At 40.1% G+C, this 23,200-nt stretch overlaps 2 protein-coding genes across 2 annotated transcripts; one reads left to right on the forward strand and one right to left on the reverse strand.

The window, feature by feature from the left end:
• The first annotated feature begins 2,884 nt into the window (after nucleotides 1-2,884).
• On the forward strand, nucleotides 2,885-15,119 carry alpi.1 (alkaline phosphatase, intestinal, tandem duplicate 1). Its single transcript, XM_062424815.1, has 12 exons — nucleotides 2,885-3,005; nucleotides 3,891-4,007; nucleotides 4,697-4,822; nucleotides 6,684-6,799; nucleotides 7,998-8,172; nucleotides 8,916-9,088; nucleotides 11,900-12,034; nucleotides 12,132-12,207; nucleotides 12,820-12,954; nucleotides 13,124-13,315; nucleotides 13,567-13,683; nucleotides 14,851-15,119. The coding sequence occupies exons 1-12, from the start codon at nucleotides 2,885-2,887 to the stop codon at nucleotides 15,117-15,119; spliced, it is 1,752 nt and encodes a 583-aa protein (XP_062280799.1).
• Nucleotides 15,120-15,797: 678 nt separating this feature from the next.
• Nucleotides 15,798-17,855, reverse strand: LOC133985220 (piggyBac transposable element-derived protein 4-like). Its single transcript, XM_062424816.1, has 3 exons — nucleotides 17,732-17,855; nucleotides 16,316-17,490; nucleotides 15,798-16,193 (listed from the first exon to the last, which is right to left on the reverse strand). The coding sequence occupies exons 1-3, from the start codon at nucleotides 17,853-17,855 to the stop codon at nucleotides 15,798-15,800; spliced, it is 1,695 nt and encodes a 564-aa protein (XP_062280800.1).
• Between the last annotated feature and the right edge of the window lie 5,345 nt (nucleotides 17,856-23,200).

A 23,200-nucleotide genomic window follows, 5' to 3' on the forward strand; every position in this document is an offset into this window, starting at 1 on the left:
TGCTCACAGTAAAATGGGAACTATAAGCCTGTATATGGGTTCTCTGCAATTTGCTTTTTTCTAGTTCTGAAGTCAGACATAACAAACCATAGACAATTATGACATAGAGACAGTCACAGGCAGTCATATTTGTATTAACACACACACACACACACACACACACACACACACACACACACACACACACACACACACACACACACACACACACACACACACACACACACACACACACAGTGTGAGAGAGAGAGAGACACACACACACACACACAAACATAAACACATTTTTTCTTTCCATCTCTCCCATGCTGACAAGTTGTATCCTTGCTCACCATTTCGCAAGCATGCACGCATGCACGAGCGCACACACATACACGCACACACACACACACACACACACACACACACACACACACGCAAACACACACACACACACACGCACACACATATAAACTCCATATTTCCTTTACGAGTCCAATTAAAAACTAAGTGGGGCCACTTCTCAAAGCTGTCAGACTGTTTGATGTTGAGGTAGCAGTCTCTTGCCATAGCTGCTGTGAGCTTTCTTGAGTTGGGACATGGGTCTCTCGGTACTTCACTTCTTATTGTCCCCCACTTGAGTTTCATACCAGCAGTAAAACCTTTTCTTCCAACAGTTCTGGGATGAGATCTCAGTCACCAGCATTTCACATAAAAGACATAATTTATGGTGCCTTAAATTGATCTAGATGTCAATGTGCAATTGTGTCTTTGAGGGAAGAATGGGGAGGGGTTCATATTTGTGACAAGGCCAAAATAGATCACAGGCATCATCGCAGTCTTGTTTTAATTGTTCCACCAGCGCTGTCTCTGTTTTTATTTTCTTTATGATCCGGCAGTCTGTCTCTTCCCTCTTTTTCTTTCCCTACTGGATTTCTGACTCTCTCCCTACCCTAAGATACCATCTAAAGCATCCAAAACTTTTCATCCTCAATAATCATGGCACAATCTTTCTTCCCCATATCTTTGTCATATCTCAAAAATTGCTTTTAAAAGTCATCTTTTAAAAGACATGGAAAAAGGATTTGGCCCTGTCTTTGAAATTGTGGCTGTGTGGTCTGGCAGTATACACACATATATCCTCTCTTCAACAACCTGAACCTAAACACTTCCCCTCATAAATTGTAATCTAGACGCAAAAGCTGGCTAACCACTGTAATTTACAGAATCTATAGGTTAAAGGAGACTGACATGTGAAGAGCAGAGGGGAGGGAAGCAGAGGGGAGTATAATATTTATAATTTACTGTTACGGGAATCAGACACAGACTCCAGATGCTGGGATGAAAGAGTGCTTACTGTATGTGTGTGTTTGTGTGTGTGTGTGTGTGTGTGTGTGTGTGTGTGTGTGTGTGTGTGTGTGTGTGTGTGTGTGTGAGTGTGTGTGTGTGTGTAACTGTAAAACTTGGGCAGGCTTTTTACAAAGCCATACAGGGCAACAACTTAAACTAACATCTTTGGGGGGAGGGGTAATGAATCCCATTTTACTATATGTATGGTTATAAACTATTTTTTTGTTTAAAAAAAAAAATTTTGTACGTTTTTTGGGCATTTTACCGTCATTTGATATTTCAGAGAGACAGAGAAAGCAAGAGAGGGGAACAACATACAACAAAGGTGACCTCAATGTTATACCGATATGCTTACACATATAGTTATTTTTTAAGGAGCATCCATAACCTCTTGTTAGTTGAGTGTACTGCAGGTGCTTCTCGGTACCTCAGTGTAAGAGAAGGAGGTGCTGCCCAACTGAGATTCAGCATATTTAAAGGATATGATTTTGTGCCTTTTAGGATAATCTCGATTAAACAAAAATAGCATCACCTGAGAAAAGCAAACTCACAGGACAGAGCATAGAGCACATTAGCATTAGTCCTCATTACACATAATGGATCAGATATAATTAAGATAATTATGAACAGGTGCTTTTTACTGGTAAAGGCAAAACAGAACAGGAAATCTAAGACATCACATGATGAAGAGCTCCCCACCACTGTACAGTTTCCTCTGTTTCATGATCTCGATAGTGTACACAAGTCACCATCTGCTCTGCTACACTATAAATATCTTATACACTCTCTCTCTACATTAGAGGCCAAGAAAATATATATTGTTTTAGCTGCATATCTCCATAGCTCTCCTGAATGTGGTCTGTGATTTATTTCAATAAACTGTAGTATGATTAATTAATTTTGGGTAATAAAAAAGATGAAACATGGTTTTCTTGACCAAGTTAGACATCTACCTTTTGGATGTTTTAGATAGTATAAACATGAACTAATGATAGTATTTTTAAAGCATTGTCGACCGTGTATGAAATATAAGATTCAATAAGAGTAAACCAAATGTCCGACTAAATGTTGGACATTAGTACAGCATACAGTATGTAATGTATGCATTAGGAGTAGATTTCTTATACTGTTGTTGGGCTTTGCTTTGTTTACATGAGTCTTTGAAATTCCCATGAGTTCACCTCCTTCCCACGGGCATTCAAGCCCGCCATATAATCAGCCAACAAAAGCGCCTAAGTACCTTTTGGTGGATTGATAATCCATGCTGAGACTTAAAACAGCCACCAGGTGTTTACACTTGTCTTGCAGGAGACTAATTTGACTTTCTCATATTAAGGTAGACTTTCTCTCAGAGACAAACCCATAACAAATGGACAGACAGACATGGCTCCGTGAGTTATCCTTCACATCCTTGCACATTGCTGCTGGTATTTCCAGTTCATGTGGTGTGGGCAACATCATGTGAGGCCTCCTTACCCAGATTGCTGCTATGATTTTATAGCAGTCTTGATTAGGCACATGTGACTAACTCCAAACCCCTGCTGGCAACGGGTGAATGGTTGGCAGAAAGCAGAGGTCTTCCAGAGCTTTGCATTGTAACGAGATTCAGCCTTGCGGCTTCACGAGGCAAGAGTCATTCGTCCGGGAATTTGATTCTTCTGGCCGTGTGGAACAAAGTTGGACCAACTCACCTCATTTCACACATTAACTGTTGTGTTTGCATCGAAGAGAGACATTTTCATTCTGCGGGCGGTCTCCACTACCTCACAGAAGAAAAATGCTAACCCTGCTTCGCTTCCCATGGAAAACCCAGCCAAGTTGACTTGGTGAGAGAGAGAAAATATTGGGGTCTTTTGAATGCAAAAATACGGAGGGGGGGAAATGGAAATTTGACCATTTTCCTGACATGAAAAGCAGAGCCCATCAAGACTCAATCATGATATTAGGTTGGAATACGTTGGAGCGTGTTCTCTCGCTTCCCTTAGACTGTTTTTTTCCAGGGGATGGGGGGAAAGAAATGGAAAGAAATGGTTGTGATTCGTATCTTGATGGATGCCAACACAAACTGGTTAGCCACTTTTTTTCTCTTCCTGTTAAAACTGCTGCATATAAAGACCTACGTTTTGCACATCAAAGGACCTTCCAAATTTTTATCATATGCAATACAGAGTGGGGGAGCCAGGGAAAAGAGGTTGAACTAAATTGAAGTAATGTTTTAAAACAATCAAATGGGGGTGGTGAATTTTCAGGAATGAAAGTGAGGAGAGGGGCAGTGATGCTACAGTGCTCTTGTGTGGTCCTTGCTCTTCTCTCTCTCCCCCCCCCCCCCCCCCCCTCTCTCTCTCTCTCCCCCGACTGTTCCTCCTTCTCCCACATTCTCGCTTCCCCCTTTTGTGGCTGTAAGCCTATGAGCTGGCGTGGGCCCTTCCTTACTACACACCCAGCAGGGCTTTAAAAAGGCTGGGCCGGAGGTATTAGCAGCCACACACACTCTCTGCTTGTGCCTCTGCCTTTTGGTTGCTGTGTTTTGCGCTGAAAGCCGGCTGTGTCAACCTCTCCAGCCTCTGGGTCACTTGGATTAGAGATGCAGACACCACAGCGCAGGGCCCCCAATCTCCTGCTCATCCTTCTGGGTCCCATCCTGCTGGCTGTGCATTGGGTCGCTACAGAAAGCCAAGGTGAGACGACAGAGTTATTATTGCTCACTGTGGTTGGGATATTAGTAGCACTGTGTGGGCAGACAAATGGACTCGCAGATAGAGTCAAGCAGGTAACCTCAACCTGGGAAAGGGTGAGTGTGTGTTTGTGTTTGAGGACAGACTGTGCCTAAGAGCTTCGACCGCATTGGCTCATGAGCACAAATTGAGGTGTGTATGTGTAATGAGAAGTCTGTAGATGAACAAAAGTGTGTGTAAGTATATTTCTGTGTCTACCTGTTTGTGTAAAGTGTGGGATAGACTGTTTGTCTTTCCGTTGTTTTAGTGGCCGGAGGAATGTTCCTTTTTGACTTTCCTCACTGCGAGCCTCTCAGTGGACATGAACAGACAGAACCCAAAGTGTTTTCTTAGGCTGTTTTTGTCATTTTGACATCTCTTGAGAAACCACTTTTCAAAGTGTCGGGAAAAGGCAGAGAGAGATGCATGAGCATACAGGCACCCACTGACACACTTGAATTCACTTGAAGTTTGTCTGTAGTGGCGCTTCACCATTCCACACATCACAACACCACACATGTTCACATGCATACTGAGCTGTCAATATCACACACATGAAATATTCCCTACCTGCAAAATCTCTGAGATCAGTTCGTACCCATCTACACTCATCTCATTCTTCATATATGGGTGTGTGTGTTTCAAAGGTGCAGAGCTGAATGAACGTGAGAAAGAGCCATCCTATTGGGATGCTCAGGCAAGGGCAACACTGGATGCTGCGTTGAAACTCCGCCCTCAGGAGCACCAGGCCAAGAACATCATCCTGTTCCTCGGCGACGGTAGGGTCATGTTGTCATTACTGAATGCATTCCAGCAAATCTGTATTGGTTGTAGTTGGAACAGAAAAAGCCACTGCAATCAACCTTAGTGACAAATAGAGCTTAATATGAAATGCCGGACATTGTTCAGCTCTTGTGGTGCTCAAAATGAAGTCGTTTGGACAGTGAGCTGTGAGTGAGTAATACTGCACGAAGGTATCAACATTTCAAGAGACTGATGGCCTCGTATTCGCAGTGAAACGTTGCTATTCTCATTAGGAAAATAACATCTTTAGTCATTTGTTGAAACACTTAAAATGGACCAAGCTTATGCTGACTGGACAAACTGCTGCCAATGTGAGTAATGACTGTCTTCTCTAGAAAATCAGAAGTAGTTTGACTCTTGTAATATATAAGGCATGACTATGATACTGGAGTGGCGTTTCCTGGAGTTCTTACAATTTAAACATTTAAAACAATTTCAAAAATAGTTTTAAACTGTATTCTTTTGTCTCTGTATATATATGTTGTGTTTGTGTGCTTTTGTGTATTTTTATCCCGTGTTCCACTGCTGCACCACCAATTGCCCCTTAGGGACAAGTAAAGTAAAAAGGATGATCATTACCTAACTTTTCAGCTCTACTGAAAATTTTAAAACATTTTTAAACATTCACCACTGTCACCAATCAACAATCTCCTTTTTAGTGCAGCAGGCAGCTGTTTTCAGCAAAATAGCTTTGAAAAACCCAGAGTGTACTAACTGCCCTCCACCAAACATCAGACAGACGAATTTAGCAAATGGTTGTTGAACATAATGGAACATGTAGCAACTGAAAAACCACATATTTCCCTCAGGAGTTGGCAAAGACCAAAACAGGGCAAAAAGTTAACATTGGACTTACGGTACCAAATAAATACTTAGGTTGCATGGCATTAAAAAGCAACATATTTAGTTGTTTAGGGATGAGGACGGCATTTAAGGTGACAATTCCAATCAGTGCAGGAGGTGGCTGCCATTCTGTAGATCTCCTGGATGTCTTCTCCTTTAGCGTTTTCGTCTGGCATGCAGTGACTGTACTGCCTACTAAAGACATTATTGCCAGCTGGAGGACTTTTGAAGTATGAGAGGAGTTTTGTAAAGGCAGCTGTTAAAAGATGCTGAGATTTAAGAGGGTTTTTTCCTAGATAACTGGTGGTCAAGGGTGAATTTTCTTTGTTCATCTTACTAGTAATACCTTGCTCAGACCTTGTTATCAGTTTCATGAATGTAATGTTAAGTGCATCACATTGACATTGGCTTCTTAAAGTTGGATTTCAAAGTCAGAGGTTAAATTCAATAGTGGACCACAGGAAGAAATAAAAACCAGTCCCTTAATTGTTTTATGAAACATATGCTGAGTAGTGACATTCCAGTAACTTTGTGGATGTTTTTATGTCAGACATGATACAAATAGTGGTCTGAATACTTGCCCGAAACAGTCTGCGTTGGTTTGTGTGATGATTCTGTTTGAAAATGCTGTTCTGCTAGAAAACCACTGCCTTAAATGCCGCGTCCATTTGCGGATTCAGTTAATGATTAATGGCCTTGACATGCTTTGACTTTGTTGACTTACAGAATTACCAAATCCAGATTTTTACCTCAGTCTGACAGTAAGAGACAAACCCACAGTATTTAAATATTTGTGGTCTGGATTTTTTTATTTAATGTTCACAGACAGCAGGGCTCTGTGGGGTCAGCAAAACATTCAAGAACATATTGTGAATACATTCATGACATAGATGCTTGATTTGTATCTTTAATATGTCATTCAGTATGTCAGTGGGATAGTGAAGCTAAAGAAAGTTCAATCATATCAATGACCTGTCAATCATCCTCTCCCAGGGATGGGTGTGTCCACAGTGTCTGCAGCCCGAATTCTGCAAGGTCAGATGGAGGGAAAGGCTGGGGAGGAGACGATGCTGACCATGGACACCTTTCCGTATGTGGCCCTTTCTAAGGTGACAATACAACGCCGGTGATGACCTGTAGGTCATGAGTAATTCTTCATCCACAAATTATCCCAACTGTTGACTACAATGCAATTTCCAATTTGACAAAGCCATTTGTTGTTCATCAGATAATTGCAGGTGTCTTTTATGAACCATCCACCATTTCTAAGAAAGGAGTCATGCTGTCTGCTCTTATGAGGCCTAATGCCATAATGATTATATTTTCATGCAATTATGATAGCTTTTCACCACCACATCCTATAAAAAACACTGGACTTAGTTGTTTTGTAAGTTTAAAATTGTCAAAATATTAAGTAATAATTGTGTAAATGTTGTCTGCTGATGTTAGCATGCATGTGTGTGTCTGTGTCTGTGGTTTTTTTGGTAATCCACTGCATTGTGACAAACAGGAGCGAGTGACACACAGACAGCCATGCATCATAGATGAATACCTCAAAAATAGTGAAGGGTGGGTCAATGGCTTAGGGTGTGTGTCCATTTTTCCCAGTCATTCTTTTCTTAACATGTTGCATCTTGCCTCATACCATCCCACTATGGCTTACATCCTCAAATCTTTGTGTGAAAAGACTTTTGAGAGATTAAGCTAAAACCAACGCTTTAACGGAAAAATGCTGACAATGTGTTGGGAGAAGTGAACATAGAATTAAAATTAAATAAAAGTGAGATTCAGCCTATTGGCCAAGCATAGTCCCCCAGTTATTGTTACTTAAGTGAGAGTGTGATTAAATGTATTTCTTTGCTGTTTCTGTGTTCTAACTATACTCAAGATAGATTTAATATGTTCTCCTCTTGTAGGTCTTCTGGGAAATACCTTTTCGACTGCCTTCGTTGAAGAATTGATGGGTTTTACATTTATAAAAGTAGCTACAGTTTTTTGTGTGGAATAAAATAACAACTAGGTTGTTCATAGCTAATGAGTGGAGAAACTGCCACTGTTTCCACTTCCCACTTATTAAGTGAGAACTCAGCTCAGCAACAAAAAAACAAACAGGAAAATAGCATTTTTAAAAGGGGGTCTTGAGAATTATTACTTATATCTGTCTCTAGTGTCTCATCTTTCCATCCCTTTATACCATATGTGCACTGTCAGTGGCTGAACTCTGTCCAGACAACTCATATTATTATCAAGCTGTGGCTGTTAATGTCTTTTTCCATCTTTAATAGTGTTTGTGTTTCTTCTCCAAAGACCTACAGTGTGGATAAACAGGTAGCAGACAGTGCTAGCACAGCTACAGCCTACCATTGTGGGGTGAAAGCCAACGCTAAAACAGTTGGACTCAGCGCTAACGCAGTGGCCTATGAGTGCAACACCACCTTTGGTAACGAGGTCTACTCAGTACTACGACGTGCAAAAGCACAAGGTAAAGGCAATGAATGGCTTGGATAAGTAGTGGGTGTGCCTGGTAATTGAAAGCTCAACTACTGTAGTTTGAACTATACTCTACTCTCAAGATATGCAATGACCATATCTGCCTTAAACTAAAATATGAGGAATAAAACAATCATGTGATAAGCATATTCTCTGCTACACTAATGTTCAGAATAAGTCTAATCATTTCACATTGAGAGACTTCATTTTTATACTTGTGGTAATGTTGATAGCATGCTGTTTTCCATGGACAATTTAATGTCAATTTCATGTTAATTGAACCAATTATTTTGGCATTGAGACATTGAAAATTTGCCAAAATTAAAATAAAATCTATGTATAAAGGACATTTATTTACTTTTTTCACTCATGCTTTGCCATGGTACCAAGCAAACTTACAAGCTTTCCCAGGGAGCAATAAGCTGTTTAGTCAACTAAAACCTCGCTCTACCTCTTTTATTGGGCTTCATTACATAGCCAAAAAAGACTTTGGCACTGTGGCTACACCCATTGAGAACTGAGCCAGTGTCATTATTTCTTCCAGAGCAGTCAGCAGTCTCTCCCCAAGAGAAGTTTGAATAAGCACTGTAAATTCCTAATCTGCATATTAAAGGTCCCTTTGTCATCTGTGGTTTGATGCTTTGAATAATTTTTATACCAAAATTCCTCCACATTGTGTGTATTTACTCAAAAATAGTTTTATCTCTGATTTGTCTGTATCTCTATGTTTTCCAGGAAAATCAGTTGGTATTGTAACCACCACTCGTGTCCAGCATGCCTCACCAGCCGCTGCCTATGCGCATTCCGTCAGCCGGAGCTGGTACAGTGACGCTGATCTTCCTTATAATGCCCGGCGTCAGGGCTGTGTTGACATTGCCACCCAGCTGGTCACCAATGTTGACATTGATGTATGTAAGAATTGTTCTTCTTTTTTAGTCTTTATCATTATTTTTACCACCAAATAAGATTTGATTAATCTGATCAACATGAATTAAAAAATACTGTACTGTCACCGACTGTTTTAGTGTTATATGACTGACAGCACAACAACACAAGTATACCTATTTATAATAGTAGTATGGTCTTTGATGCCTGTTTTGTTTTCAGATGGGCTGGGGGCAATGTAGATACTAACTCTTCATATAAAAGTATATTGCTTGGAAACAAATGACAGATTTTATTAGAATATGACTCATTTTATTTGCAAAGTGCAAGGGGACCACATGGACTTTGATCTGGTTAAATGGTTTTAAGACATTACAAGGCAGCTGTAGAAGACAGGACTGACATACTAGGTGCAGGGAAGAAGTATATGGCTGGACTGTGTATAGTCAGTGTGCATAATTGTAGCCAAATTGTTACAGGTATAGTCAGCAATAGTGTCCATAATGTGAATTGGTGGATATTAAACATTCACCTGCAATTTTCTGCTATGTTCCCAGTAATATTTGCTGTTAACTTGTACTGAAGTAGTATATCATATGACATGCATGAATGGTTAAGCTACTAATAGATAGAGCCTCACTTCTAAGTGAGTAGTTTCACGTTATAACATGAAAAGTTTCACGTTATAACATAAGAAGTTTTTACGTTATACCGTAAAATTTAACGTGATTATAATGTGATGTTTCACATTACAACGTGAAACGTTATAACATATATGATACTGATGCTCTGTAGTTTTCTGCTTCTTTTGTTATATGTTTTAAAAATCTCCTATATAATATGTTTTTCTTTGTACATGTATTCTCTGTCCATTTGGTAAGCCATGGGTTGTCCCCATATTTATTTATTTTCATATAGCACACTTAATGTGGACAGAAAAGCCTCACAAGCTTTGTTAGGATCATCATTAAGCATAAACATTGTTCCAGTTTTGTTAAGGTCCACCTTGAGGGTGTTAGATGGCTTCTGGTGTTCTGTGCCAAATCACTTTACAAATGTTAGACTCATGTTCATTTTTTATCTAAAAAAAAAAAAAAAAAAAGAAACATTGCAAAATTAGGAAGGATGTCATTTATACTCTTTATCACTAGGCCTCCTACTATTTTCCCTTTAATTTTTATTTGTGAATATGTTGTCTATCAGTGTAGCAGTATCTGTTATTTTACAGTCCTTGGTTTGATAATTACAGGAAATAGGCTGTTGCTGTACATTGTTAATAAAGCCTGTAGTCCTTTATATCCATTTGAGTTTAACAAATCAAATTTAAAATCACCACATATAATTTGCACGTTTTTGTCATTCAATTTGTCAAACATTACAGCTAACTGAATGTGTCAAGGTAGATTGTGTATACATATACACATGATTATGTTTTTAGTTTTTCAAACATCAATTTTCATAGTAAAACTTTCCAGGATATTTCCTCTAGTATTTGACAGACATTTAACCAATCAACATACAGGGTAACACCTTTTTTTATTGGTCCTATTAATCATGAACAGTTCATATTTCTCCATGTTCAGATCATAAACTATCTCATTATCAGGCCAAGCCTGAGATACAGCGATTACACTGAACTTAATAATTTTCAGTCTTGTATAATCTAAGTAGTAAAAATGTTCATACTTAGTATATAGTTTATGTAGATGATAAACAACATAATTCTTCCCAACGTCTACAAATTCCTCCTCATCAATGTTTCTAAATGGGAATGAATAGTCCTCATGGCCTACCATTGTGCAGTCCGTCTCACATGCTCTCCCACGCAATCTGAACCAATGACCATAAAATCCACAGTCAGGTCTCCAAATGGTAATATTTAATGGCATCAGCACAAATTGGCATGAGTTAATCATTCCTTATCTATATTGGTCTAAGTCTTTGAGTTCTCTTATCAAAACTTTGGCTTCTTCTGGTGTTCCATTTAACCGTATCATCACTTTGCTGTTTCTTGTCCATGTTACTTGTATTTGACCCTAGCCAACCCTATTGAGATACTTGATACATTGTCTGTAGCAATGTCCTTTGACATTGCTACAGACAGTGGTATCCAGAGGATACCAGATTCATGTAATACTCTACATTTGATGATGTGATATGTGAAAATGAAAAGTTTTCATGCTACACATTGCTATGACTTCTGGCTTGAACTTTTATGCACATTTAGTTGCATTTGTCATTGTATAGCATGTCATGTCATTGTATCATTTCTCTTTTGGCATGGACACTGCACTGTATGTGGTCTAGATTTACAGGTGTAACACTGGGAGTTATCCTGTGATTTCATCAGGATATCTAGTATGCTGATAGCATTTTGCCTTGATACAAATAAGCCTACTGTACACACAACAAACATCATCATGCATCATAAAATGTTCATAGCATCTTTTGCATCAATATATCCTTGCATTTTAAGCCATTTGGCTGGTAACATGCACAGTAGGCTTCTATTTGTGAATAGCTAGCCATTGCTGTCGTGCATTCATGTGCTATACGAAGACTTGGTCTCCCATGAGACAATAGAACAGAATAAGAGGCTACCAAGTTGATTTTATAGATGTCAGTGTTTGCTTGCTCTTTGTTTAGGATAGTATTGTTGTCTTCTTTAACCTACTACCTTACAGATCTCAAACCCACCCAATCATAAAACTATCTATATGAAATAATGTGATGACACCCATTAGTAGAAGAGCAGCAGTACGGTGAAAGGTGTGTTGCTCGTGTAATACAACCTCTCCATATAATGACTCCACTCTGTCTGGTGTCCCTTTAAGGTGATTTTGGGGGGAGGGAGGATGTACATGACCCCAAAAGGCACTCCAGACCCTGAGTACCCAACCTCCAACTCTCGCAAGGGGGAGCGCAAAGACAAGAGGAACCTCATTGACGTGTGGCTGAAGGCTAAACCAGTAAGATTATTTAACATTGCTGTATTATTTAGTCAGTTCCCTCCTGTTTTTAAGATAAGTACTCAGAGATTCATGTGTCCCCTGGTTTGTTTTTCAGAACAAGAAGTCAAACTATGTTTGGCACAGGAAGGAGTTTGATGAGATAAATGTTAAAACCACTGATCGACTCATGGGTGGGTAATTTGCTGCAGCACACACTTGCACCATACCCCATACAAACAGGACTAATAGAGCAAACCCATATAGATAGCAATGAATGTGCAACACACACAATGTGTACTGCACACACACGTATACATATTATTTGCACCACTGTGTCCACGTTCTGCAGATTTTTAATTCTTATAACTTAGATACATTTCTTATCTAAGTTGTGAAACCTTTCAAGAAACAAGAGGTTTCCAGTAAGGTCACATTTAATCTTTATAGCCATGTGTGGTAATCATGGTGGTGCGCTGTAAATTCACAATAACACGGAATTATTACTCCTCTCTACAGTGATAAGGACCTAAGGGCACGTTCCTTACTGTGACAAAGCAGAGAGTAGTACAGATTCAACTGCCTGCAACACACAATCAATATTGTTTTATATTCATACATTTAAAAGTGTTCCTACGTATAAAATATGTAGGAACAGGTCAGGATAGGAATAGGAATAGGAATATAGGTCACAGGTAAACAGAACAAGGTTTCCCAAACGATAAGTCTATAAGTGCTCAATAATAATAATAATAACATTTCCTCTTGTCTTCTTTCACTTTCTCTGCCTTTATCTTTGTTTCCAGGTCTGTTTGAACCAAAGGACATGAGATTTGAGGTTTTCCGGAATGACACGCGTGACCCCTCCATTGTGGAGATGACAGAGAAGGCCATTCAAATTCTCAGCAAGAATCCCAAAGGATATTTCCTGTTTGTGGAAGATGAGTACCAACAGCACGTAACATCTACTTTTGAAGAATGATGGATTAAAACAACATAAAGAATAATAGAAAATAGACCTCGTCATTAAGCACAAAGCACAACAAAATTGGCAGCTCGACAAATGAAAACCAAGATTAATATTGTATCTATTCCGTTGTCTTTTATTACGAGGGAGAATTGATCATGGTCACCATGATGGCATTGCCAAACTGGCACTGACAGAAACTGTGATGTTCGACCAAGCAGTTCATCGTGCCGCACAACTAACCAGAGAATCCGATACACTGACTATTGTCACTGCTGACCACTCTCACGTCTTCACCTTTGGTGGTAACACACCTCGAGGAAATCCAATCTTTGGTATGATCCACAAATCAAACCCTGACTGTTTGCCAGATGGACATTTGCATGAAAATTATACTCAGCAACATGAAATTAAAGATTTAAGTAAACCATAGCCATTTTAAAGAAATAATCAAGCATGAAAATATTAAAAGTTTAAGACTTTTCTTGTTTTTTGTTTGTTTGAATACTTGACGTGTTTGCCTTCGTCAAAATATAGAAATATATGACCAGTGTATTATTATTGCTCACCTTTTTTTGTCATTCAGGTCTGGCACCAAAGAAAGCTGATGACAAAATGCCCTTCACCAGCATCCTGTATGCCAATGGCCCCGGTTACATCCATATAAATGGAACCAGAGGGAACATCACAATGGTGGATTATTGTGAGTACACACTAATGTCTTTCAGATGCGGCATTTGTCTGCGCTGATGTGTAGACAGACTGCATGAACTGATGTGGTTATGGCTGACTCATGCCTGTGTTTTTCTCTGGAAAACAAAGATGAAATATGATGTTTATGGCGTTTACTGCACTGTGCTCTTTTCTGTTTTATGCAATGGCTTCATTGTTTACATGTAACTTGACTTAAAAAGCTATTTGTATTTCTTTGTGGAACACTGGACAAGCAATGATCCAGTTCCTCCTCCTGTTCTGCACTATTTGCTGTAGTCATTGCATCAGTGTATATACTTAAAGGTGGAAATACTCTTTCCTGGAATGAATTACCTTTTAAAACCCCCAATTTTGTCTGTCTGAATGGACTGGCTTTATTTTATGGTTTTGTAGCTAGTAGTTGTGTCTCGGAAAATGTAATTACATGTTAGGGATTCATTTCTAAAACTTCTGTAGAAATATATGGCACTGCAAAAGTCAACCTCTATATTCTGATTAAGGCTATGAGGTCAAAACACAATGGCTGCATTTTTTAATGAATTGAGACAATTAGCTACAGGCAATAAAGCCTTTTTAAACCTTTTTTCAATGATTTGTCCTCTAAACTTAAAAACCCTAGCCTACGGCCTTTTCACATCATTAAAAAACATTTCATGGTCATATTTATGTTCCAGGACTATTCATTAGTTTCATGTGTAAAGGTTATTCATAATATTAGATCTTCTCTTTAGATAATTTAAGCTGAAAATGTTGTGTTTTCATTAAAAGGATTTCAAGATTTGCAGAACACAATCGGCAAAACAGCAGCATAAATTACTATAGGGTGAATGTAATGTAATGTAGTAAGATGTGAAGTGGGTGACATTTCAATGCACTGTTATGATAGCAAAGCTAAGAAGCAGATATTTTTCAGAGTGGCAAAGGTATATATCCCATTTTTGCTTTATTTGTGTGGTCCAATGCTGTGAGTAGTATTTATAATGTCTCAGCAGCTCTGCTGGGTTTGGGGTGACATAGTTGGATAAAGAACACAGTTCATGTGGATGGTGACATAGTTTATACAAACATCTGTTTTTTGTTAACAGTTAATCATCTAAATCGAAAGTTGCCTCAAGCTGTTTTGGTTACATGCTCCACTCTACTCACTTCTGTCCAGATGATGAGGAATACATGCAGCAGGCTGCCGTCCCGCTCGATGCCGAGACGCACGGCGGGGAAGATGTTGCCATCTATGCCAAAGGCCCAATGGCTCACCTGATCCACGGGGTGAAAGAGCAGAACTACGTGGCACATGTCATGGCCTATGCTGCTTGCTTGGAGCCCTACAGGAACTGCCCTCCTCACCCCTACGTGTCCACCAGCTATGTGAACACACCGTCGAGCCTCCTGTTTGGCATAGTTGGCCTTCTCTGGCTGTTCAGATGACCCCCCATACACACACACACACACACACACACACACACACACACACACACACACACACACACACACACACACACACACACACACACAAACAAACAAACAAATACAATGTATGCATACAGCAGGACATTTGTACATTACATGCACACACACTGTATGCACACAGGCTGTTAAGTCAGACTGCAGGGATACACATACATTCTAATCACCATTCAGGCATTGCGTGCTAGTTCACATCCAAACATGAACATAAGCCGTGCTTTAACCTTTGTGTCGTGTTCGTTTCTCCCCCCTTACTTTGGTGCTCCCGGTCAAATTTGACCGGCCTGTTTTAACTGCCCTTACATTAACACAAAAACCATTGATCGTCACCAAATTGTATTTAACTCCCTTTTAACCTGTAAACAATGTCTCAGACTACTGGTTACATGAATAACTGCAGTGAATAGACACAGAAATTGAAAGTTGTATTCCAAAATTAACATTTATTATAGAAAAATCAAAACAGAGACCAAATTCACAGAACATCAGAACATCAACATGAACACATTGTGTGTGTGTGTGTGTGTGTGTGTGTGTGTGTGTGTGTGTGTGTGTGTGTGTGTGTGTGTGTGTGTGTGTGTGTGTGTGTGTGTGTGTGTGTGTGTGTGTGTGTTCAGACACAGGAGTGGCATTTTGCAATCAGGTCACAGTGTGCCTTGCAAACGTAGGCATCACATTTGATGTAAGACTTGTCTTATTATCTCTAGGGGCACATAGCTTGCATCTCTTCCGTTTCTGCCCCTGTTTTGGGGGGAGAGTGGCCAGGGCAGTTGCTGGGGCTTGCAGACTCCTCACCAGACTGCAAGAGGCTGGTGTGCGGGGAAGGTGCTGGCGCCGTTGAATTAGAGGAGTCACTAAAGCTTTCCCAAGCTCTGCCAGGAAGAGTCCCCTCTTGAAACATTTCCCCTGATTCCAGGCTGGGTCGATCGCTGTCCACACCACATATGCATTACATGCAGACACATCGGGGATGTTGTGGAACACAGCCACAGGCCAACGAGCTGTCATTCGCTTGCAGGTGTATGTACCAGTAAGCTGCAATGAAAGAAACAATAATGAATAGATTGGAAACCATATTGAACCTGTCTTACACAAAATGCAATGTTTTACATGAATACAAGTAAATCAAATGCATGACAGATGAAAATATACATTACCTTATCAAGGCAATCAACGCCTCCTTTGTTTCTGTTGTAGTCCAGGATGATCTGGGGCGTCCTGTGCTCTGCTTCGCTGACAGCGGCGTCTTTGTGTAGAGTGCTCATCAGGATGACATTTTTATTTTTCTTGGGCAAATATGACACAAGACTGTGTGTGTCAGTGAAAGCAAATTTGGATGAGAGTGCCTCTCTCCCTCTGGTCGACACCAGTGCAGGGGGAAGTTGAGGCTTGTTCTTCCTCACTGTCCCCACCATGGTGAGCTTTCTTTTCAGCAGCTCCTGACCAAGCCCATGTGACGTGAAAAAGTTATCACATGTGATGTTATGCCCCTTGAGACCGGCTGTCATGTCCAACACAACACGCATGCCTTGGTTTTTTTCTGGCCTTCCAGTAACAGGTTTCCCTGTATAAACCTGCATATTCCAGGCGTAGATGCGCCTGGCATCACATGCTGCCCAGATCTTGATCCCATACTTGCCTGGTTTGCTTGGGATGTACTGTTTGAATGGACAGCGACCTCTGAAAGGGACCAGGCGCTCGTCCACTGTCACCTCAGGGCCTGGATTGTACATCAGTGGTAGGCGCTCCACCCACCTGTCCCAAACGTTCCTGATGGCAGCCAGTTTGTCGTCTCGCCAGCGGAAAGGTCGTGTAGCTCTGTCATCAAATCTGATAATTCTTGAGAGGACATGAAACTGTTGCAGGGACATAGTTGACCGGAATATAGGCCTCCCTGACTCTGCATCCCACAGACTTTTTGTAGCCTCATTGTTGGACCGATGTACTCCTGCTAGAATCAACAGACCCATGTAGGCTTGGAGGTCTACCTGGTCCAACGCCTTCCATGTGTCCGCAAACACACGCCCCCCTTCCAGGTTTGTCATCGCCAGTATAATTTCCACAATGGACTCTAGTAAAAAGAGTTGGAAGCTGGACTTGATGTCATCCACACGAGATGTTGCATACCGTGTTGGCCCTGGTGACATCCTAATGATATTTTCCCCTCTTGCTCTGCCTCCTCTGTCCTGGGGGGATGAATACCAGAGCAATTTGCCATCCTTGGACTGGAATGTCACCTCAGGTGTGTCTTCCACAGGGGCCTCTTCCCCAGGTGCCTCTTCCTCAGGGGCCTCTTCCTCGCCATCTGTTGACTGTTCGGTCTCATGATGGTCTGGATCAAAATCAGGATCGTTGTCTTCTATTTCTGAAACATCCTCCTCTATTTCTGGTTCAACTCAAATCCCGTCTTCATCAGTTTGAAAAAAAAGGTCAAGAGCCTCTCTGACAGAAAAACGTCTGATCGGGCGCCGACTCATTGTGTTCAGAGTAAAATAAGAGCAATGCACAAGCAAGCTATATATAGGGGATATGTGAGAAGATATCATACGTTTTGTATCGAAAGTGTGGTTCACGTGGGGGGATGGACACATTAGCCCGGGAAAGAGCCAGGTTCCCATAACAAACACCTAATTGGTAACTTTGAAGTGTTACACGTTTAGTCTGGAAGGTGTGGTTCACGTAGGGGGACAGGCACATAAGCACGGGAAAGAGAGGACACATGGTCAGTCTGAAAGGGGTTCACGTGGGGTGGAGTGTGTGTGTGTGTGTGTGTGTGTGTGTGTGTGCGTGCGTGTGCGTGTATGTGCGTGCGTGCGTGTGTGTGTGTGCGTGTAGGTGTGTGTGTGTGCGTGTAGGTGTGTTTGTGTGTGTGTGCTTGTGTGTGTGTGTGTGTGCGTGTAGGTGTGTGTGTGTGTGTGTGTGTGTGCGTGTAGGTGCGTGTGTGTGTGTATGTGTGTGCGTGTGGTGGTGGTGGTGGATTTGTGGTTGTGTACTATCTGATGAATGAACACAATCTAGGGTCACCCATTCATTTCCTATGGCGGTCATTTTTTACCGGGAACACCACAGGTGTTACAAAGTTGACTAAACAACTCAAAATTCAATGAAAGTAGTGATCAGCAATTGTATATGTTCAAATGCCTAGTGTGGAGGATATCATAAGCCCTTGAGACAATAAAATGTAAAACACAATATTTATGATTGATCGAAAGGGAAATCGGTCAGATTTGACCCGAACACGACAGGAAGGTCTCATGCAACTATTCCTTATTTTATGAAACACTCTGCAGAAACCAACCTGCAGTGGCGACATGACTACTATCTTGCACAAAGTAGTTATTTCATGAGCTAGTTAGATTTGTGTCCTCATCTGAAGTTACTTACAATCTCTGGTAGTACTCATCACTCAGACACATTTGCAAGGAGCTGCAATTTCCTATTTACACATCAATCTGAGGCTTTACCTAGAATAACTTGAAACAGACAATCAAGATGAGGGCTCATGGTTGTCTTGTGGACACACAGCTGTTGATCTACATATTGGTCAATGTGTGGATAGAATATATGACTGAAGGATAACAGAAAAATCTGAAGTAGTAGCCCTTGTGCCATGCCAAACTGCGACACCAACAGACCTTACAAGAACTCAGAAAGCTGCTGTACCTCTTTGCGAGTATTTCAGGAGAACATGTAGCTTTTAAGATTTTTAGATTCTGTCTTGACCAAATTGGTTTAAAAAAAGTAAATCTGTTTGTCTGTCATATTGTCTGTCACTTGATATGTCATTTATTATGTGTCCTATATGAATGTATTTTATATGCAAATATTGTCAATGTATTTTTATATTGTGTTTTTGCAAATGTTACTAATATAAGGTTTTTTAAAAATTTGTTTCATATTAGTTGTTTTAGCTAACACCTTATTTATGGGTTAACACATCTTGTAGTCGACTGTTCTGTTTCATGGGAGGCCTCCTACAAAGGAGGTTGATTAATAAAGAAAGAAATGTGTAATAAAAACACTTGTTAGGAATCCTCACACTTAGATCTAAGCAAGCATTTAATTTTAAAAAAGGACCAAGCATTTGGTCTCTATGTCTTCACTTGGGCAAATGTTTGACACAAAGGTATATATCTAGCACTTTTAAATGGTATCACTTTGAGACACATGGTAGATATATTGTGGTATTTTTGGTTTCCAAAATCAAAATACAAAGAAAACCCTTAAAATATATACAACAAATTGTGATATGACAATAGACCAAGGCATTGATAGACAGAGGAAGAAAAGAAAATATAACACAAATATCATGCATTTTTCCATCAGTTCATCCAGTGACATAAGATACAGCTTATATAAGGATTTTCTTTGTGACCTTTCTGTAACAATATCACAAATTCACCATTCCTAGCCTACATTCTAGCCAACATTGTCAACAAGATTTCCAGTGATAGCAAAATCTTTGGCATTGACATTTTGGAGAAAAGGTCATTGAGTGTACATATGTTATGCTAGCAACAGAATCTGTAAAAAGCTGTATCTACCTTCCACTCATTGTCATTTACTGTGATCATTTGTGATGAATGAATGCAGTTCCAATGTCCAACTCACACTCCATTCAGTCTTTCAGAGGTCTTGCTTGTTTGATAAGATCTTTGCTGTAATACATCCAAATGCTGATACAGACAAGAAAAAAACACTGTGACCTTGTGATGGTCTCTCTGAACCACACAACCAGTTAATAAGAGGATTTTTAACCACAGTGCAGAAAAAACCCACAAACTGCACCTGCACACACGGATTCAAATGTTATTAATGTAATAATGCCACAATTTCAAATTGTGGTTGCTTTGTTAAAAAAAAACATTTTAACATGCAACATTATCTGTTGAGATTTGTAAAGCTGTTATAAATACAATAATACATCATAAAATGTTATAATAAAACACGCAAGACATCATAAATCTCATAATCATGATCATCATGGTATTGTTTGATGATTTATAGTGTCTATTAAAACATTAGTTTCAAAAGATTCCACTAGTAAATATTTACCAGGGTGTACTGTTAAACAGCTGCCATGGCACTTCAGAGCAACGTGGAACTGATAAAAACAGACAATATATTTAGATAATATTGTGACGATGTAGCCTGACCTGAGTAGCAAGGGAGGTGGTAGGAGGCAGACTCAGAATCTTGTTTGAAATGAGTAAAAAACGGATTTATTCAGTCCGGTGTAACAACAAAAACGAAGACTACAAGCAATCAAAAATGAACAGGCTTAACTCAAGACACACAAACTAAGGCATGATCACGTTCAGACACCTACACCGTCATTCTCTGAATTCTACCCTCTAAATCTCCATCTCACCCCTTAAATAGGCCCTCCACTCTATTAGGCAGAACCATGTGTTTGTTGAACACATGGTGGGTATAGTAAGTAACACAGTAAGACAATGCCTAACCTATGAAACTCAACTAAACTTATTATGTGTCGGTGTTTTACTTCAACCAAAAACTTTGCAGGAATATGGACTGTAATAAAATATAATGCAAAACACAAACAAACATGGGATAGTCTGCAAATTATTGATTACTGATAAACTAATGTTTCAACAAACAATTAACAAATATAGTCAAATTAATAAGATAGCTGGTGCTGAAGGTGAAAAATGGGGACAAATTGGTGTTCGGCCAAGTGCACTGAGAGTAACGTACATAGGCCCCCTAAAATATGTTTAATGTTTTGTGAGCAAAGCAGTTTAAGGTTAGCCTATATGGCTAACACCAGACTGCGTCTCAATCTCATGTGAGATTGAGGTAGGGTCTGGCAAGGAACCGTTCATTTCCTCGTATTTGAGGCGGGATCAACGAATGTCGATCAAATGCTTCTGTACGCAGACTTACAGCCAATCATATCAACGATAGACCATGACTTATTCAGAGCCTGTAGGGGAGCTGTACATCCTTTTTATGAAGGAGAAATCATGTAGCGCACGTTTTTGTTCTATTTTCAAAGTGAACTTGCCTTCCAATTTATTTAGCACACAATCTACTGCTGCTTCAAACGGTTGCTGCACCTCCGTGGCCGCTATGCCTCCCTGTTCTGTGATTGGTTCCCTATCTCAGGCGAAAATTTTGTCTTGGTGGCCATGCTAACTTTTTGAGTGAAGTAGAATCTCGCTGGAATGAGAGCATGGGTATACCCAGGCTAGTTTAAGGTAACATGGTTTTTAGAATACACACAGGGACTTCACCAGGGGTCCATTCCATAAAGCAAGCTCAGAAAAGCGGCGCTCATTGTCAAACACCTGACTTGAATGAGCCTAACAAATGAGATCAGGCTACAGTGCTTCCATAAAGGCCAGTCCACGTTCATGCAATCAAACTAATTCAAGACAGGCTCAAGTATTCAGACTAATTGCGTGTGCACGACATTCACATGCAGCCCATGACGTCGAACACAGATCAAACGTATTCACAATGACACAATCCACCACAAAAGAGCCACAGAGCAGCAGCAGTCTCCAGCACACACTTCTGCTGAAGACATATGAAGAATTTAAACATATGATCACAAAAAACATTAAATAAAATCCAAGAGAAAGGCTGGCAGGAAATTGCTGATCAATTGAATGGGTCTGATCTGTCTCTGAAGGTGTGCTCTTGTTGCAGTGCCCTGTGTACTATGGCAGCTCTGTCATGTACAAGCTCTTCAATCAAGGGACACGCCACAAACAGAGAAACAGTGCATGGGTCGAGGTCGTTTTATAGACTGGACCTTAATCAATTAACAGAAAAAGGGAAATGCCGAGACATGCATCCACTAAACACGTTTTAGTTTACTTTTTAGACATTATTTTGAATGTACTAATCAATAACCAATACCTTTTAAACAGCGCTTCCTACCAGTTAAAGACATGGATTTAAATATTACATCTCTTGACCAAATATTTTTGCAGTTGTTCAATATTTATGAGGCTGTTATTCTGTCAGGCCTCAATGTTCAATATTATGAAGACACACACACACACACACACACACACAGACACAAATACATACATATATAATTAAGTTGACTATGTACTCCACTATATACAGTAGGGCTATGTATGAATGTATATATATAAGTATTAAGTTGACTATATATATATATATGTGTATATATATTTATATGATTAGGCTATTATTAAGTCGACTTTATGTGAACTTTTCTTTTTAAATTATGATGATTAATGAAGCCATATAATATGTTAAATCATCTCTTTTCTTTCAGGATAAGCAGCAACTCAGGCTAAACCTGACAATTAGCCAGAAAGCGCCAAAATAAGCGGCATTTTTAAAAACTCAGCAGAAGAAGAAGAAGAAGAACAGTAGTAGAACAGTAGTAGAAAGCGTCTACACCGCCGGAAAAAAGTTTATAACGTCCACCGTCATGTACATGAACCATAGACTGTGACATGAACACACAGACCAGAAACGCGGGAACCAGCTCAGCTCCTTCCAGGTTTACCTCCTCGTTGTCGTTTTCTTTGTTATGTTTTCCGGCGAGTTGCCTCTGTGACGTCACGGTCAGTCTGGTGGGTCCTATCCGGGTCCTACTCTGCTGTGGAAACACAACAGCTGAGAGGACCGAGTGGAAGTTCCTGCAGTGGAAACGGGGCTAGAAGCTAATGTCATGAATTGAGATCAACTATTAGGCCAACAGAAACTCTTACAGGAAATCAGTTATTTGAACAGGAGGTCTGAACTATATATATTTCTTTTACTAACAGCAGTTATACTTATTTGCCATCTGAGACAACACAATGAACTAGCCTTTTCTTCACCTCATTCACACCTTACACAGCAAGTAGATGACTAAGCAAGTAAATGTAAAGCCTGTTGCAGTTCATTTGATCCCAATGTGCAGTTTACTGCCTTTGCTCCTGTGTGTTTCGCAGTGTTGTATATGATCTTTTGTGTTGTAAGGATCCTCCTTGTGACCTTTGCTCCTTGGCTTCAGCTATAAAGAGACCTCAGTGTGTGGACAAGCTTACCCT

The sequence above is a fragment of the Scomber scombrus genome, chromosome 8 (assembly GCF_963691925.1).
Source record: "Scomber scombrus chromosome 8, fScoSco1.1, whole genome shotgun sequence".
Lineage (NCBI taxonomy): Eukaryota > Metazoa > Chordata > Actinopteri > Scombriformes > Scombridae > Scomber > Scomber scombrus.